The 18210-nt window shown below is 35.1% G+C and overlaps 1 protein-coding gene across 1 annotated transcript; it reads left to right on the plus strand.

The window, feature by feature from the left end:
• The first annotated feature begins 846 nt into the window (after positions 1–846).
• On the plus strand, positions 847–7983 carry LOC113310835 (probable methyltransferase PMT7). Its single transcript, XM_026559633.1, has 7 exons — positions 847–1188; positions 2584–2998; positions 3398–3687; positions 4911–5294; positions 6013–6259; positions 6350–6488; positions 7543–7983. The coding sequence occupies exons 1-7, from the start codon at positions 1026–1028 to the stop codon at positions 7699–7701; spliced, it is 1797 nt and encodes a 598-aa protein (XP_026415418.1). The 5' UTR covers positions 847–1025; the 3' UTR covers positions 7702–7983.
• The last annotated feature ends 10227 nt before the right edge of the window (positions 7984–18210 follow it).

Raw genomic sequence — 18210 nt, forward strand, 5'->3', positions numbered from 1 at the left:
AATAAAAGATTGTGGTGTATTTCGGTACCCCCGTCTTTTCAGACATATTTACATAGAAATGAATTAAGTTTTCAACGGATTAACAAATTACAAAGCAGACAAGAGTCAGCATGAGACACACAACAACAATTTGAAAATTTTATAAACCTAATTGTGTTATATGACTCATAAATATACATTGTTCTTACATTATTCAAGCATTTTCGATCTAGCTGCATCACAACCAACCATTTCCCACATGGTTGGAAATGATAACATTTACAAAAATATTTGACAAGTAAAAAAATTGTCCAAATTATTGATTGAATGTGGTTAATATTTCCAAATGGCTGGATGTGATGCTGCTGTATTCTGTATTCTCGAGTTTAAATTCTTTTTTTGATCGGTAAAGAGTTTGATGCCGACGAGTTTTGAACTCAGACCACTGTACTACGGTGACACCCGCAATATCCAGTTTAAGTTTCTTTGGCTTAAAAATAACAAAACTAGTCATAAAAACCCAAGGTGACCAAACTTGTGGTACAAAAACCCCACTCAAATGTTGGGATCCATTAAAACTCCATCATAAACAAAATTGATACAAAAACCCCAAATTTTTTGATGAAACCAACATTTAAATTTGGGGTTTTTGTGTTAATTTTGTTTTGATGGGATTTTTGTGTTACTTTTATTTTGATGGGTTTTTTGTGGAAGGATGGTGATACCTCTAGGATTATAACTCGCGGACGGTAAAAATAAAATACTAATAGTAATCAGAACCTCCGCTGGTGTGTGATAGGCTTATTGGTTAAAATTAAGGCATTAAAACGCCGACACAGCTTACCCCCGTTCGAGCGTTAAACTTAAATTGGGTTCTAATTAAATAAACCACCTAAGAGAAGTTTCGATTAAAATCCCACAATCTCACAGTCCCCCCTGCTCTACTTCCTTTATCTCGCTGTTCTTGTGGAGTTAGATTTTTGGATTTCAGATTAGAAATGTGAATGATTTTGATTTGATACATTGGGGCACAATATATAATCAGAATGGGGTTATCATCCGCGTTTGATTCAAAGTCAGGACAACTGATCTTAGTTGCGCTTCTTCTCATGATTGCATCCTTCTACACTGGTACCCTATTCAGTTCTAAATCATCCATTTTAGCCACTGATTACTCCATATCTTCCTCCAACTCATCTTCTACTCCTGGTAAGCTCTCTCTTCCTCCCTCCCTCTATTTTTAGTATATGTATAATCTTAAGATGGAATGTTTCTTCAAGAGATCCACTTCATCTATTTAGATCCTAAAGTTAGAGTGTTTCTCTTATATTTTTGGATTGTTGGATATTTTTTATGTGAATTTTGATGTCCTGATCTATCAATGTTAACTGCGAAAAAAGGAATTTACATTGTGGTTCAGATTTCGTTAGTTTTTCTCTTGAGTCAATAAAAGAGAATTAGAGTTATTGCTATTGATAACTATCACATTGTTGGGGGTCTTCATTTCACGGATACAGCTTTTATTTCAGAAACAAAAATTGAAACCTTTGATGCTTAATGTTCACTAGTAATGTAGAATCATAGTAAGGTCCTAAGAAGAATTGTAGTTAGTGTTGCTCAAATATAACCGTCGTAGCTGTCAGAAAAAAAACGCCAAAAAACTGATAAAGAGGTGGAACCATCCAGGGCTTTACAGTTAGGCTTGCAGTTATGTTGCTTCAATGTGAAGATGGATATAGGATATAACAGTCCAGATACTTAGAAACCATTTTTCGGAGGAGAGAAGGAATGTCTTTGAGAAATAGAACTATCACATGTGTGGAGAATGTTCAGTAAACTTTAAGCTATCGAAATATGCTCGAAGCTAGCAGAGAGGCATGGCGATGGATCAAACAAAGTAGAAATGGTTAACACTCAACAGAGTTACTGCTTAAGTTTTAGCAGTTAACATAAGCGCCATCATCAAATCTGTCATTATTAATAAGGTAAATGCATTTGCCTGATGAAATTTTCAATTGCATCAGGCTAATTTAGTGCATTGTCTTATTCAACTTTCAAGTCTTAATCTTAAACTCATCTCTGGCCTATTCACTCGGTGAACCATGAAAAGATGCTGACAGCATATCCATTATGCTAGTCCAGTGTTGGAGAGAAAGATGCCAAAGTAAATAAAGTGTTGAGGTCCTTCAAAGTTTCATCTGTGGCTTGTTTTAGAAATATTGTTCCACTTTATTCAAGTATTTTCTTATTTTTATTTGTAGAAAAGCTGCGGGAATGTTAAATTGCCGATGATTAATGACACATTCGTTGTATTGACACATCTTGCTTAGTTGATAGAAACTCATCTAGTATTAAGTTATTTATTAAAGTGTTACTAAAAAAAGAAAGAAGTCTTATTTATATGACTTTCTTGTGAGCCTACACCATGACTTTCATGCACATTCATACAAGATTATTGTGTGGGCAATGGGCATGCTGCATTCAGCTGAGTACTTTCTGGTCCTTGCAGTCGTTCATAGTAGCAGTATTATGTTACTACTTCCACTTTAACATGTTCTGTTTATGATCTAAGTAGAAACTGATAGTTCTCACTCATTCTTGCAGGTGATTCAGGTTTCTCAAACAAAGTTATTCTAAGTTATAGGGCTGCAAAACTTTCGATACCTGAAACAGGGATGAACATATGCCCATTGATCTACAATGAATATATCCCTTGCCACGACCCCTCTTATATAAAGGGCTTGCTACCCAATTTAGACACTTCGAGAAGAGAAGAATACGAAAGGCATTGTCCTCCATCTGAAAAGCGATTGTTTTGCTTGGTGCCTCCTCCTGTAGATTACAAAATACCAATAAGGTGGCCAACTAGTAGGGACTATGTATGGCGAAGCAATGTGAATCATTCCCATCTGTCTGAAGTTAAAGGAGGACAGAATTGGGTACATGAGAAAGACAAACTCTGGTGGTTCCCAGGTGGTGGCACTCATTTTAAGCACGGGGCTCCTGAATATATACAGAGGTAACTCTCATGACTCATTTGACAGTTCTGCGAAATTTTCCTCTCTAAAATCTTGCATTTTTTTTTGAAGATACCTCCTTTTTTATTGTGTCATTGAACCTTTGACTTGCGCCCATGGTCTTCTCACTTGATCGATTATGGAAGCTCTTCAAGATTTATGCGAACCAGTTCCTTTTAATGAGTTTGTGTGGAGTAGATATGTTTCATGTGTAGGCTTGACCCTTGGGCATACATTAAAATTTGATTATTATTATTTGAATTCCACATTTCAGGCTTATTATGTGAAGAATATATGTGTATGTTACTGGGTGAATATGCTTTTATTAATTCCTAACATGAGTTTGTTTTCTGTCAAATCTGACTTTTATTTTTATTCTTCTTTGGTATGTGGCGAAACAGATTAGGAAACATGACGACTAATGAGACTGGTGATCTTCGTTCGGCAGGAGTCTTTCAAGTCCTCGATGTTGGTTGTGGGGTTGCCAGCTTCTCCGCGTATTTACTTCCATTAGATATCCAAACTATGTCTTTTGCTCCAAAAGATGGGCACGAAAATCAGATCCAATTTGCTCTAGAGCGAGGAATTGGAGCAATGATTTCTTCAATGTCTTTGAATCAGCTACCTTTTCCATCGAACTCCTTTGATATGGTTCATTGTTCAAGGTGTCGCGTTGATTGGCATGAGAACGGTAAGCTTCCTACTCTATTGTTTTCTTAAGAATTACAAGTATTTTGTTTGACATTTGACTCTTAGTATACACCACCCATAAAATTTCCCAGAGATGATGATATCTATGATGGGATTTGGTGGTTATACATGGTATTTGTCTAACATAAAGAAGAAACAGTTTATTATTATTATCATAGAGTAAGCACAAAATAACATTTAATGTTAAGTTAGAACTTAGAAAACTGTTCAATGCCATTTTCTTATGCGCAAGGTTAATATCTATGCTCAAGAGCCTGGAGGAAGGCCCCAAAATGATAGATTTATATAAAAGGCTCCCAGTTGACAAGTATATAACTATAAGCATTCTTGAAGGCTTCATTCTCAGAATACCACAGTAAAGTAGAGAGTTTGATGTCAACAATATGATTCTCTAAAGACTTGCATTAGTCCGAAGTCCCTATCTTTCCTTTCTCTCTTCCAGAAGATTCCGCAGTATACACATGGCATTGCTAGTGTCAGCTTTTCTTCTTGCATCTGGATAAATTCTTGAGAGCTTCGTCCCTACCCTTTTCGATGATGTTTTGATAAGCTATATAGGGTCTTTCTTACACTAAAAGGTATCTTTGCAAACACCAAATTTTACTAGAACTTGTCTGATATTATCAAATTGTAAAATCATTTAAATTTAAAAAGAGTCTTTAGTACCAAGTATATATATGGGCTAGTACCAAACATAGTAAAAGAGTGGTTTTGAACACAACCGTGCAATGATCTTGCATTCTACTCATTTTCTTAAAGGTTTTAGTCTCTAATACTTGTAATTCCGTGCTGGTGCTCAGTAAATCTCATTTATCCTATGTCAGTAAGTCAATTTTCATATTTTAGCTTTCTGGGAATGAAGGAAATGCTAAATTTGTGAAACGTTTGAGTCCCATGAGAGTGATCTGGCGGTTGAACTGAAGACATCGAAGAGATCATAGCTTGGTAAAACTAGCATTACTTAATTAGTTAATTTTGTGTTTTGGGTACAAACCATGGTTATTACTGGCAGTGGCACAGACGCCTTTACGTAGATGTGGTTCCATCTTTTTGCTGTGGCATGCTATGTTCATTTATCTTGAATGTGATATGCTAAGGCTTTTTTCTTTTCTTTTCTTTTTTGTTTATGGTATCACTTTGAGGTAATCGAGTTCTAAATAACGCAATAACAATTTTCTTTTTTTTTTTATCTGTCTATTTTAGATGGTATCTTGATCAAGGAGGCAGATCGTCTCCTGCGATCTAATGGATACTTTGTCTATTCAGCTCCACCTGCGTACAGAAAAGATAAAGATTTTCCAATCATTTGGGATAAATTATCGAATTTGACTTCAGCAATGTGCTGGAAACTCATTGCTCGACAGGTTCAGACAGCAATCTGGGTTAAACAAGAAAGCAACTCGTGCCGACTGCAGAATGCAGAGAGTAAGATTGTAGATGTATGTGATGCAGTTGACGATTCTGGAATTTCTTGGAAAACACCAATGAAAGATTGTATATCATTAACTAGCGAGAAAGCTAATACTCGGTCACTCCCCCCTAGACCACAGCGTCTTTCAGTGTATTCAGAAAGTCTGGGTGATATAGGTTAGTCGATACCTCATGTCTCTTAAACCTGGCTATTCTTTTTACCTATTTTTCTGTTTATTTAGCTATGCTTTATTTTTGTCAAGGTTTCTTTTAGCATTTGCTTTGAGATCCACTGAGTTCCTGTTCTAACAATATCAGATACTAGATAATGAAACTATCAGCAACTTGATATATATATTTATATATATATAGTTGTTTCAGTTTGAAAAGGTATCATTTAATGCGCGTCACACGAGAGAAACTGTGCCACATTATTTTGATGATCTACGGGGAAGAGCTTATATTCTTAAAAGATCTTCGTGTGGGAACATTATATGCGTTTAAACATATTGCAGTGAGCCTGTTTTGTGTTACAGAACATTATTTGGGACCTCTAGATAAGGTTAGGTAAATAAGGGTGGTTTTTTGGTATATAATGAAATTTTGGGTATTTATCATTTTCTCATCCATAGCTCTTAGAGATCATTAGTTGAATGTCTTTGAGTCTATGACACGGTTACTTAAGCATAATCAACAAACATTTTGGAGTTATCTTTTAAATCCATGATGAATAGAATTGCTGAAGGAGACCATCATGTTTTTATTGATTTCGTTAAGTGCTTTTCAATTTTACTCTTCAAGTGCTTAAATTGGATTTCTTCTGTTTAGAGATTGATTTTTGTCTAGTGATCTTTTTCTAATAATTCATTTCAATGTTTCGAAATGTTCGCAACAGGCATTAACCAAGAGAAATTCAATTCAGATTCCGTATTTTGGCAAGAACAAACTGACCATTATTGGCGACTGATGAATGTTGACATTAAAGAGATCCGCAATGTCATGGATATGAATGCTTATTATGGTGGATTTGCTGCGTCACTGAGTAGGCTACCGGTGTGGGTGATGAATGTTGTGCCCAAAAGCTCGAACAATACCTTGGTTGCTATCTATAATCGAGGTTTACTTGGTGCTTTTCATGATTGGTAATGTTTGGGACAGTTTTATGTTACTACAAATACAAGTATAGACTCTCCTGTTTAATATCTTAACTTTCAAATTTTTGATACTTCAAGGTGTGAGTCCTTCTCCACATACCCACGAACATACGATTTACTGCATGCTGCTCATCTTTTTTCTCATTACAAAGACCATGGAGAAGGTTGCTTATTGGAAGATATCATGCTGGAGATGGACCGCATTATTCGCCCTCAGGTAATAACTTCGGACTTATACTAGATACTGAAGGTCAAATGCAGAAAGCTTTTGAAATTTTTTATCAAAATAGAACACCATTGAACAAGAAATAGCCATGAACATAGCACATAGGGATCCTCCTACCCCTTTTTTTTTTGTTTCTTGTTGTAGGTGGTATGCCTATGTATGACATTCTCGTGATCCTTGATTTGAAGATTCAAAATTATTGAGAGATGATGTGACTTAACCCCTTGGCATATTAGGTTCTTTAGACGGATAATAGTTGAATCAATATTTCCTCTGTGCTGATTATGGTGAAACAAGTTCTCACCTTGCAAAAATATCCCCAAGGCAGGATTTAGAGGTGTTTGTGCTGAATGCTAAGTAAAGCTTGATAAGGGATTTAGTTTTCGCAGACTTCTTTTGATCGAGACGTGGTTTAAGCTAGTCTCTTGTGCATGGACTTTGTAGTGGAGGAACACCGAGGGAGATTGAAGTCGCGATCATCTTTGGTTTAGGAGTTCATTTGCCTTAAAATTATGAATCAACGGATACTGAAAATTCTAGAGTGACGTTCATTATTTTTATTAGCGTGCATGTAATACCAATCTTTATTACTTTCTAGGATAACAAATGCATGTGATGAGTGTAATGTTAGTATCAAACATAACAAATGCATGTGATGAGTGTAATGTTAGTATCAAGTGTGAATTGTAACAAGAACAGACCCTTAGAATTAATCAAAAACCTTGAGTGATTGTTATGGAGATGGGGAAGGCAGTTGCCTTTAGTGCCCTAATAGTAAAGATATCATGTCCAAATTAAGAACACAAGATTAATATCATAGAATCGTTTTTATGTCGTCCTATCGTAAGTGAAAATGTCCGACAAGTTAAGAAATAACTAGAAAAAGCTATTTATGTCCATTGTATTGAGTGATTTAAATGTTCATATAATATCTAAAAACAAGCTTGTGAATGAATGTGATAGTTTCAACGGACGCTTCACATTTTGGAAATTGAATAGTTGCATAAGCTAGAAGTGTTTCTGATTCATGAGAATATTACTGCAGGGTTTCATTATCATACGAGATGAGGAATCAATTATTTCAAGGATAAAAGGCCTCGCCTCTAAATTTCTGTGGGACGCCGAATCACACATACTGGAAACTGAAGAAAAGAAGCCTGAGCATGTTCTAATTTGCAGAAACAGATTTTGGGCGATTGTCTGAGGCACTCTTCTATGACATATCAAGGAGATCACCCATTACAGTGATGATGTATCATAACAACCGAAGCTTGCCAGTAACAACAGAACAAAACTAAAATCCCATCTACTTGTAACAGGATTGAGTTGTACAACAACCATTATTCTTTTAGGTTCAGTTTCGTTAGTTTCTCAATTTTCATCAAGTTTTGCAATTAGATAAAAATTAAATTAATGAATTTTGTTGTATACTTGGTGAATTCTGGGACAAAGTTTTTGTGGGAAGAAAAACTGGCCGTAAAATAAACTTCTACGGTTGGAAATAATCTAAATCTAGACGTAAAATCACTTCTACGGTTGGAAATAATCCAAACCTAGACGTAAAATCACTTCTACGGTTGGAATTAAAAGAAAACTAGACATAAAATCAGATTTTATGGTTGGAATTAAAAGGAACCTGAACGTAAAACTACATGCAAATAAAATTCTACGGTTGGAATTAATTCAAACCTGGACGTAAAATCACTTCTACGGTTGGGAATAATCCAAACCTGGACGTAAAATCACTTATACGGTTAGAATTAAAAGAAAACTGGACGTAAAATCTGATTCTACGGTTGGAATTAACAGAAACCTGGACGTAAAATTACATGCAAATAAAATTCTACGGTTGGAATTAATTCAAACCTGGACTTAAAATCACTTCTAGTTAAAGGATAATCTAGACATTTTGTATATGTGTTAGGATATCCCACAACCACTTTTTTGGACATTAAGAATCCAAGTGAAGCCCCTCTATTGGAATGTGACCCCACAATAATAGCCTTCTTGTATTATTCATTCAGTTCAAGTACTACAATACATGTCATGTCCTTACAGAGACAAGGACATTACAAGAGATGAAAATAACAAACGGGTCAACAAAACCAGGTGGTTGCTCCATATAAACCTTTTCATTTAGAGTACCATGCAGGAAAGCATTACTAACATCTAATTGTCCAATTCTCCAGTTATGAGAAAGAGCAAGACTAAAAACACATCTGATGCCTTAACAACATGACTAAAAATTTCTTCAAAATCAATCCCATCGACCTGATGATAACCCTTAGCTACCATCCTAGCTTTATGTCTTTCAACAGTACCATCTGCTCTTAATTTAGTCTTAAACACACACTTACATCCAAGAACATTCATAGAGTGATCATTAGGAACATGTCTCCAAATATCATTTTTATGTAAAACTCCATATTCATTATGCATTGCCTTAATCCAGATATGATGTTTAATAGCTTCTTTAAAAGTTTTTGGCTCAGAAATTGGTTCAGTGACACTAAGAAGAGCAGTTGGAACTTGATGTTTGAGATGACTATTTGCTACAAAATCTTTAGAAAGAGATTTAGGAACATGAATACCTGATTTTAATCTTGTATGCATCCCAGAAGGAGGTGACACATCAGATTGAACAAAAGAAACAGTTGGTGTAGTAGCAGCGGTAGACTTAGAGACTGGTTGAGATACTGAAGTAGCAGCAACAGATTCACAAGAAGAGAAATCAGATGGGTCTGGTGATGAAGGTACTTGAAGAGAAATATCTTGGGTAGAGGTAACATTTGGAAAAGCTAGAGAATGAGCTACAGCGGGAGCAGAATGTGGCACAACAAAAGGAAAAATTTTCTCATTAAAACTACATTTGTAGTAACATATACTCTAAGAGATTTTAAGTCCATGCAACTGTAGCCTTTGTGATGAATACTATAACCCAGAAATATACAAGTTGTAGATTTTGGGCTAAGTTTATCTTTCCTATAAGGAATCAAGTTAGGATAACATAGACAACCATATACCAATAATCTGGTTTAGATTTGTACATCACTTCATAGGGAGACTTATAGTTCAAAACTTTGCTTGAAAGTCTGTTGATAAGACAAGTGACTGCTAAGAAAGAATCAAACGAAAATTTCTTAGACAAAGAAGCATTGAAGGATAATGTATCGCCCATTTCAGTAATATGTTTATGTTTTCTTTATGTTGACCCATTAATTTGCTGATGTAGGCATGGACAAGAAATTCTTAACTTAATACCAGAAGAATCAAGTAAATCTCTAAAAGGAACTTTTGTCAGTTCTAAAGCACCATCACATTGAAAGTATTTTATTCTTATATCAAACAGATTTTCAACAAGAGACTTGAATAATCTTAAACAACTGAGACTATTTGTTCTAGTCTTCATAGGATATATCCGACTGAACTCGGTACAATCATCAACAAATAAGAAGTAATTTCTGAAACCAATATGAGATTGTACTGGTGCAGGACCCTAAATTTCACAGTGAACTAATAAAAAAGAAGAGCTAGAAGTAGAACCAGTAGTCTTAAATGGTAAACATTTATTTTTTCCTAACTGACAAGAACCCAAAACTGAATTAACTATTTTACTAGATAGTTTGATGTCAGCATCATCAACAAGTTTCTGTATAATCTTCTGAGCAGGATGTCCCAACCTTGAATGCCATATACTTGAAGATGCCACAACAACAGAGAAAAAAGCATTTGTAAGAGTAGTACAGGGAATTATAGGATATAGACCATTTTGAACTTTTCCCTTAGCCAAAATAAGGTTGTTCTTCAGAGACTTTATTTCATATCCTCATGGATAAAAAATGAAGGCACAATGATTATCCAAAGTGAATTGAGTCACATAAAGTAAATTATGTTGAAGGTGAGGAACATATAAGACTTTATGTATATCAAAAGTATTTGCAGAAGTAGATAAAGTAGAATAACCTGTGAGGAAAATAGGCAGAAGCTTACAATCTCCAACCATGAATTTTTCTGAACCAGTGTAAGCAAAAGAAATAGCCAACAATAAAGAATCATTTGTCATATGGCTGGATGCACCAGAATTAGGTATCCATATAGGACCAGAAGAACTATGTTCCCAATAACCACCAACTTCAAAAGCAGGAGAAACAACTTGATAATTGTAATCAAACTCATTTGAGAACCAAGAAGTGTTGTCATTACTGCTGCATGCATTCAAATCAAGACCTAAAAAGTCTTTCTGCAAAGGAGGTCCACTATTCTTTGGAGCAGTCTATCTGAATCTGCATCTATTAGCAAGGTGACCAACTTTATGACATGGAATTCCATCTACCACTTACTTTTGAGCAGGATTGAAATCAATTTTCTTGAAACCAGCTTGTGGTAAGGGAAATTTTGGTGCTGAATTGTAAGATAACGATGAACCATAAGGATAAACATACTGAGGATTTGGTTTTCTAAAAGAGGAATTGTAAGAAGAAGTTTGTTTCTTGACATAAAATGCTGAGTTTGTTGGGTCAGTGACAAGTGAAGCATAAGACTCAGATTCGTGCTCTTTCAAAAACTGCTCATGATTAATTAAACTAGATCTCAACTCTGAGAAAGGAAGAGGAGGTTTTCTATTTTGCACATTTACCACAAAATGAATGTAATCTTGGCTTAAGCCTTTGAGTGCATACATTACCAAATCTGCATCTGGAACAGGTTCTCCAATCTCAGCTAGAGAATCTGCAATTGTCTTGAGTTGATGTAGAAACTCACTGATTGTAGAAGAACCTTTCTTGATTGAGTGAAGCTGAGATCTGATCATTGATTTTCTAGGAAAATATTGTTCACTGGGTATTTTTGCTAGGTGCAACCATTTTTCCCTTGCTGAAATCTTGCAAAGTCATTCAGAAGATAAAGATTTATCAACAGTAGCATTGATGCAGGAACCAACAAATTTATCTGTGTGTAACCATTCAAGATAGTGTGGATTTAGTAAGTGAGTGTTGTTGATCAAGATCGTTGGTAATTCTGGAGAAATGAATCCATCAAAAAAGCCAAAGAGATTCGTACAGATCAAAATAGATGACATATGATCTTTCCATATAAGAAAGTTTGAAGCATCAAGTTTCGCAGAAACAATATTGGAAATATTTTGAAAAGGAATTGTAAATATACTTTGAATACCATATGGATTATAAAAATGTGAAGGATATTATGAGGATGGAGGAAAAAGGAACGGTGGAATATTTTGAGGAAGATGTTGTTGATGGTGTTGTTGTTGTTGTGTTTGATTTCGTAACGGTGGTGCTGATGTATGATGTGGAAAAAAAAGGTGTATGTTGTAGATGATGATGAGGAGAATATGAAGGTGGTGGTTGTGGTGGTGGCGTTTGATGAGTTAATTGCGGTGGAGGTGGTTGAGAATAAGAAGATGGTTGATGTTGTTGAGAAGAAAATAATTGTGGAAATAGTTGTGAATTGTTGATCTATAGATTGTTGTTAACATCGGAAGTAGAAGAAGAAACAACTTGATTTTTAATTGTTCTTACCATTTTTTGGAGAAAGAAGTTGAAGGTTTAATAGTGTTTTGAAGTTAGGTTAAAAAATTACAGGATCGAAGGAAGTCAAGATTCCCCTTTGGTATCTGACACCATGTAAGAAATGAGTTTGTATTATTCATTCAATTCAAGTACAATACAAGTCATGTCCTTATATAGATATGACATTACAAGAAATGAAAATAACAGAACGGAAAGAGAGAAAGTTACATGAGGTGACTAAACAAGCTATAACTAAACTATTCTGTGATACAGCTGTAGTAGCTGACGCAATGAATGACGTGTAAAGAGATGTTACTGAAAAGTAACAGACTTGGGATAGCAAGAAGTAGGTCGCACGATCAAGGTTCACTGTACGAATCAAAGAAAGAGATTGGGAAGAAGAGAGCAGTCGCACGATGAATGAGTTGGTAATGCAGAGTGAGGAGTCGCACGACCAAAGAGTTGGTCATGCGGAAGTGAGGAGTCACACGACCAAGGAGTTGGACATGCGAAAAAATAATCGGTGATGATGTGTGCATGATGGAGTGAATAGTTGGTGATTATCACTATGATGATCGCATGATGGAGTGAATAGTTGGTGATGATCATTATGATAATGGCATGATGGAGTGAAAGGTTGGTGATGATCATTGTGATGTCCACATGATGGAGTGAATAGTTGGTGATAATCACGATGATCATCAAGAGCCAATATATGAAAACGAAAGGATAATGAAAAGGATAATGGAAGTGACGTCATAGTGGGAGCATGTTTGTGTATTAAGAGTGTTTGAGAAGTGGGACAAAAAGTATTGTCGCATGATTAAGCTTGAGCATGCAACATGATTACAAGGTTAAAGGACACGAAAGTGTGGTAGCATGACTAAAGGGGAGTGTGTGACATGATGAGAAGGGAGTGGATCAAGTGGGAGAAGAGCATGGTCGCATGACCGAGGTGGAGCATGCGACTAAGAGAGAGAAAGTGATTCGAAGGGAGTGAGGCAAACATGGTCACAAGATTGGGGTGAGGGGCATGCGACTAAGAGAGATATGATGATAAGAAGGGAGTAAATTGAAAGGTGAAGAGCATGCGAATAGAAGATAGAGTGAAGAGTATGGGACATCATGAAGACATAATGCGTATGATTAAGAATAATGGGAAGAGAGATTGCTTTCTATGGTCAGTGGTCAAGAAGGACATAATTATTGTCTTATGGAGAATACACGTCATCAGTGGTGGGTCCTAGATAAGGCTTCCCAGTATCCATTAAGCGAGTGCCAGAAAAGGGAGCTGTAACCAAGGACACGTATACAGGCTTGATGTACAAAAGTGATGAAAAATCCAAGATCATTGTACGGCGTCATTGAGTCTAAGAAAATTTAAGGATGCTATAAATACCCTTTTCTAGAGACCGAGAGTTTAGCAGTGTACTACTTTCTGGATCAAAGTTATTCTCTTTCTACTTTTGTATGACCTGGGGGCTGACCCTATTGAATTTACACTATTTTACAGAAAGCATGACTTGTCAAACGTCAAATTAATAGGCGATTCATAAATAAAGGTAAGGAGAGTAGTAAATATTTGTAAATTTTGGGACATATGAAAATTGATCGGGAGATATTGACCTTTTAAAGTCAAATGAAAAACTCATAATCCACATACTTTTTTGTGGGTGGGGACCGACAAATCTTATCAATTGTAGGATCCTGCATATCGGACGGTTTGTGTGTTTGTTGACATGGCACCCGATTTCTTTTTAGACGGTTCTTGGTAGTAAACAAATTAAGTTTATAATATTCCGTCTTCTCATATTAATCCCTCTATCTTCGGTTTACCATTTTTAGATGAAGTTTAAAATCTCTAGCCCTAATGATCATCTGTCAGCCATCAGATTCATCATCTTCTCCTAGATCTAACAATAGTATAAAAAATTATGTGATTTATATTTGATTTATTTTTTGATGGTAATAATTCATATGTTTCTTAGTTTGATCAGTTGTGTGGAAAAACACCTAATTAAAAATAAAATATGTTTAATCTCCATTAGAGATCTCTAAATCCTGAATGATCAAAGGGAAAATTAAACTTTGATTTGTATTTGAAGCTTTTTGGTATGGACATGATCATTCCAAGATTAAAATATCTTTTTTCTAGACGTATTCACCATCCGAGAACATATATATATATAATGATATGATATTAATCTAAGTTCTGGATTTAGCAAGAGTTAAGCCAAAACCATCATTATCGTCTCATCTCACTAATCATGTATTTGCATCTAATACCAAAATTTTCGTTGATACCTGAAATTTCTCTGTCGACAACTTCTCATACGTTCAAGCTAGCTCTTACTGTTTTCCAAACACTTCCTAAAGCTAATTTGTGTGACATGTCATCAAAGTGGTGAACCATTAGATATATCAGATCCTACGATAATTGTGTTTTGTCAAAACCTTTTGTTAGCCAATCCCGACCCTTTTTGTTTATAGTGGCTAAAACATCCTTGTATTTTAAACTTTAATTTTTAAAAATATTTTTTTAATTTTAACTTTCTTTTAATTTTAAACTTCTTTTAAAAAGAAATTAAAATTAAAATAAATGACTAGAACAAAATAAATTATATAATATTTGAAAAGGGTAATTTGGACCTTTCTATATTTTTAGACACCCCTTAGTATGATAGTTATGATGAGAAAGGTACATGGGATTAGCCAAATGAGATTTTAAATGACTTTCAGAGAGTTCTCAATCCACTGTTAATCCATAGAGATTTTTGGCGAGTCTCCTAATGTCTCTTGTTATTGGTTAGAGACTTTTTTTTTTAAATCATTTAAATTCTTTCAAACTCCTTGTTATTGAATTCAGATTTCATAAGAGTCACTCCGACATCCCTGTTATTTGAATGGGAATTGAAAGTCATTGATTTATTGTTTTTAGATATTTGGAGAGATTTTTTTTAGGGAAATAGGGATGGTAGAAATCTCTCCTCAAGAGGTGATATTTCTGAAGACTTGGAAACTTGGAGAATATTTGTTTTTGAGAGTAGGTCCATTTTTTTTTGAGCTCATGACCAAGTAAAGGGCCATTTGTGCAGTAAACCAGTGGCTAGATAGCATAGAAAATAAATGAATGTGGGATGAATGAAATAAAGAGAATGAAAACATAGGCATAAGGCAACACCTAGATTTATTTTGATAATGAACACGTATTTACCAGGTATTCATGGTACTTTTATTAAGATTTTTTTTTTTTTTTTTTTTTGATGCTAATAAAGTAACATGTAAATGTTTTGAATTTTTGACTAGATATTATACATTTTTTTTTGTTTCTACAAATCACAAAAACTCTTTACGAATATCATTTTTTTTGTCTCTACAAGTCACAGAGACTCTCTAATATACTCTCAGAGAATCACTAGAAATCTCTATATTTTTAGAAAATCTCGGGAGTCACTCAAATAAAAAATCTGTGAAAGTTTATAGAAATCTCAATTAACTACCCCTAGTAATTTGTATATCCTCCAATTAGATTGAGGTTTGATCTAGAAAACAACAGTTCAAGATACGACATCAACATATTTGCTATTGCATGTTGGTACATGAGAAATTGGGTCAAATGGACGAGTATCCAACAAACCTGGTCGTGATGGACGAGTAAAATGTTGGTATGGGTGAAATGGACGGGTGCCAGCTATTTTTGTAACAGACAATTATATCCCGGAAAACACATTTGAAAGACAGGTAGATCTTTCTCTACATACCTCACAAGACTCGTAGAAAAAAGTTTCTCTTTCTCCGCCATGGGAACTGTCTTCTTCATCCACCATCTCCATTTTCAACACCAACAAAAACATCCATGCCACCGACATCATCTTTCTCTAATATCTTTTTCCATCACCAAAAACACAAACACCAACATCATCGACACTAACATCACCATCTCCACCACCAAAATATACCACCGCAACCACCAAATCAACATCGCCACCAAAAACCTCCACTAAGAAAAGAATCGAAGAAGAAATAAAAGAAGAACACACACACAAAAAAAAAACAATTTCATGTAAGTTTAAACTGGATGCACCTTGTTGCATCTTGTGTTATTCTTGGATGAATTTGAATTTATAAAAGATTAAACTAAATGAAACTGGTTGCATCTCGTGTTACTCTTGGGTGAATCCAAATGTGGCCAACTTCAAACTGAATGAAACTAGTTGCATCATGTGTTACTCTTGGGTGAATCCAGATTTATCCAACTTCAAAACTGAATGAAACTAGGTTGCATCGTGTGTTATTCTTGGGTGAATCCTGATTTATCTAACTTCAATACTGATGAAACTTGGTTGCATCGTGTGCTACACTTGAGTGAATCCATATTTATCCAACTTCAAACTGAATGAAACTGGATTGCATCGTGTCTTGGGTGAATCCGGATGTTGATGATGGGTCTCAAAAACCCCGTTTTTCAATCAGCTGATCAGATACGATTAGAAGAGGACAAAGAAAATCTATCGATGATGATGGTTGTATACTGGCGGTAGATAACAGTGGTGGTGATTAAAACTAATCTTTATTTACCATCAACTGATTCAGATAAAATTAGAAGAGGATAAAGGAAATCCGTTGCTGATGAAGAAACTGGTTTCGATGGAAGGTCTCTGCACCTTACGAATTTTAATAAAACAAATAACGAAAACAAGGGTATATTGGTATGTTCTCGGTATTTTAGTACATGAATTTTGGGCAGAATGCCCAAATTGGATAGTTAAAAAATGACTTTTTAATTCTTGTCCATTTAAACAGTATCAAACTTTACATATCTTTTTCATCCAGGAATTGTTGTTTTAGGGCTAATTGACCAATTTTATGGTGGTACATCTGGAAGGCTAGATGTGACTTCATATTTAATCACACCTAGCTAAATCCACGGAATACTTTTGACAGAATAAAACAACATATGTGTTCTCATCACATAGTTCATTATATGAAAGATCAAATTCTCAATACCTCCCTCTTTAATTTTAAGGAGAGAATGCAACAAATAATTTTGACATTAAACTCAACTACCCTCCTGCCTCTGACCATCCGTAGTTGTACATTGCAGGACCCTGCATCCCCTTTACTATATAACACTAATTATGTTGGATTTCGTAGGAACACCATTTAGACTAAAGGATATCTAGGATATTATGGAGAGACAACAAGAGAAGCAGATCTAGTTTTCATCTGGACCAACGAGATACAATAAAAATGTTAAAGTACATGTTAAATTTATGGCAACCCAAATTAGATTTAAGATGCTATACCACAATGCAGTTCAAGGAAGGTTCAATCTCAGCTACCATAAGGGAAATAGAAGAGATTCGAGGAGGAGGAAGGAACAAATATAAATGTTATAGTATTTCTTTTGTTTTAACTGGTGTAAAATTATCCAAAGACTATCTAGCCTTGGCTGCTCTTTATCTGCTAGCTCTAGCTTGTTTATGAAGGTTGTTATTGGGGCGTCACACTTCTTTAGAGGGACGTCACCTAATAAGATAAAAACGGGTCACCCATAAGTAATATCAAACACCCCTTATGTTATATAATTTAGCGATGATCAAACAACCCTTGTTTGGCTAATTTTAATTTAGTTTAATTAATTACGCCTAGGTTGGACATATAGCAAACCTAGGCGTAAAATTGGAATTACGCTTGGAAATCAACTAAACCTAGGCGTAAAATTGGAATTACGCCTGGAAATCAACTAAACCCAGGCGTAAAATTGGAATTACGCCTGGAAATCAACTAAACCTAGGCGTAAAATTGGAATTACGCCTGGAAATCAACTAAACCTAGGCGTAAATTGGAATTACGCCTGGAAATCAACTAAACCTAGACGTGAACGACATGCAAATCAAAGTTCACGCTTGAATTGAACTAAACCTAGGCGTAAGTTCTTCAAAAACTAAATTACGATTGAAAAATCTAGTACCTTATCCAGGCGTAACACTAGCAGAAAGTAAATAAAATCCTAATTTTACTTTGATTTCATTCGATTTAAGCACAAAAACGAGTACAAAAAGATGGGTTTGTTCGATTATTACCTTACATACACCATGGGTTGTTGTTGAGGAGTTTGAAAAATTCATTCTTCAATTGATTGAATCGGTGGAATGAGTTGAGGATGAAGTTGAGGTTGATTG

This window comes from Papaver somniferum, chromosome 9 (assembly GCF_003573695.1).
Source record: "Papaver somniferum cultivar HN1 chromosome 9, ASM357369v1, whole genome shotgun sequence".
Taxonomy (NCBI): Eukaryota; Viridiplantae; Streptophyta; class Magnoliopsida; order Ranunculales; family Papaveraceae; genus Papaver; species Papaver somniferum.

Coding starts and splice junctions, on each gene's coding strand:
- LOC113310835 (XM_026559633.1), top strand. CDS start 1,026: ATGGGGTTATCATCCGCGTTTGATTCAAAGTCAGGACAACTGATCTTA. Junction 3,688..4,910: donor CGTTGATTGGCATGAGAACG/GTAAGCTTCCTA, acceptor TGTCTATTTTAG/ATGGTATCTTGATCAAGGAG. Junction 6,260..6,349: donor CTTGGTGCTTTTCATGATTG/GTAATGTTTGGG, acceptor TGATACTTCAAG/GTGTGAGTCCTTCTCCACAT.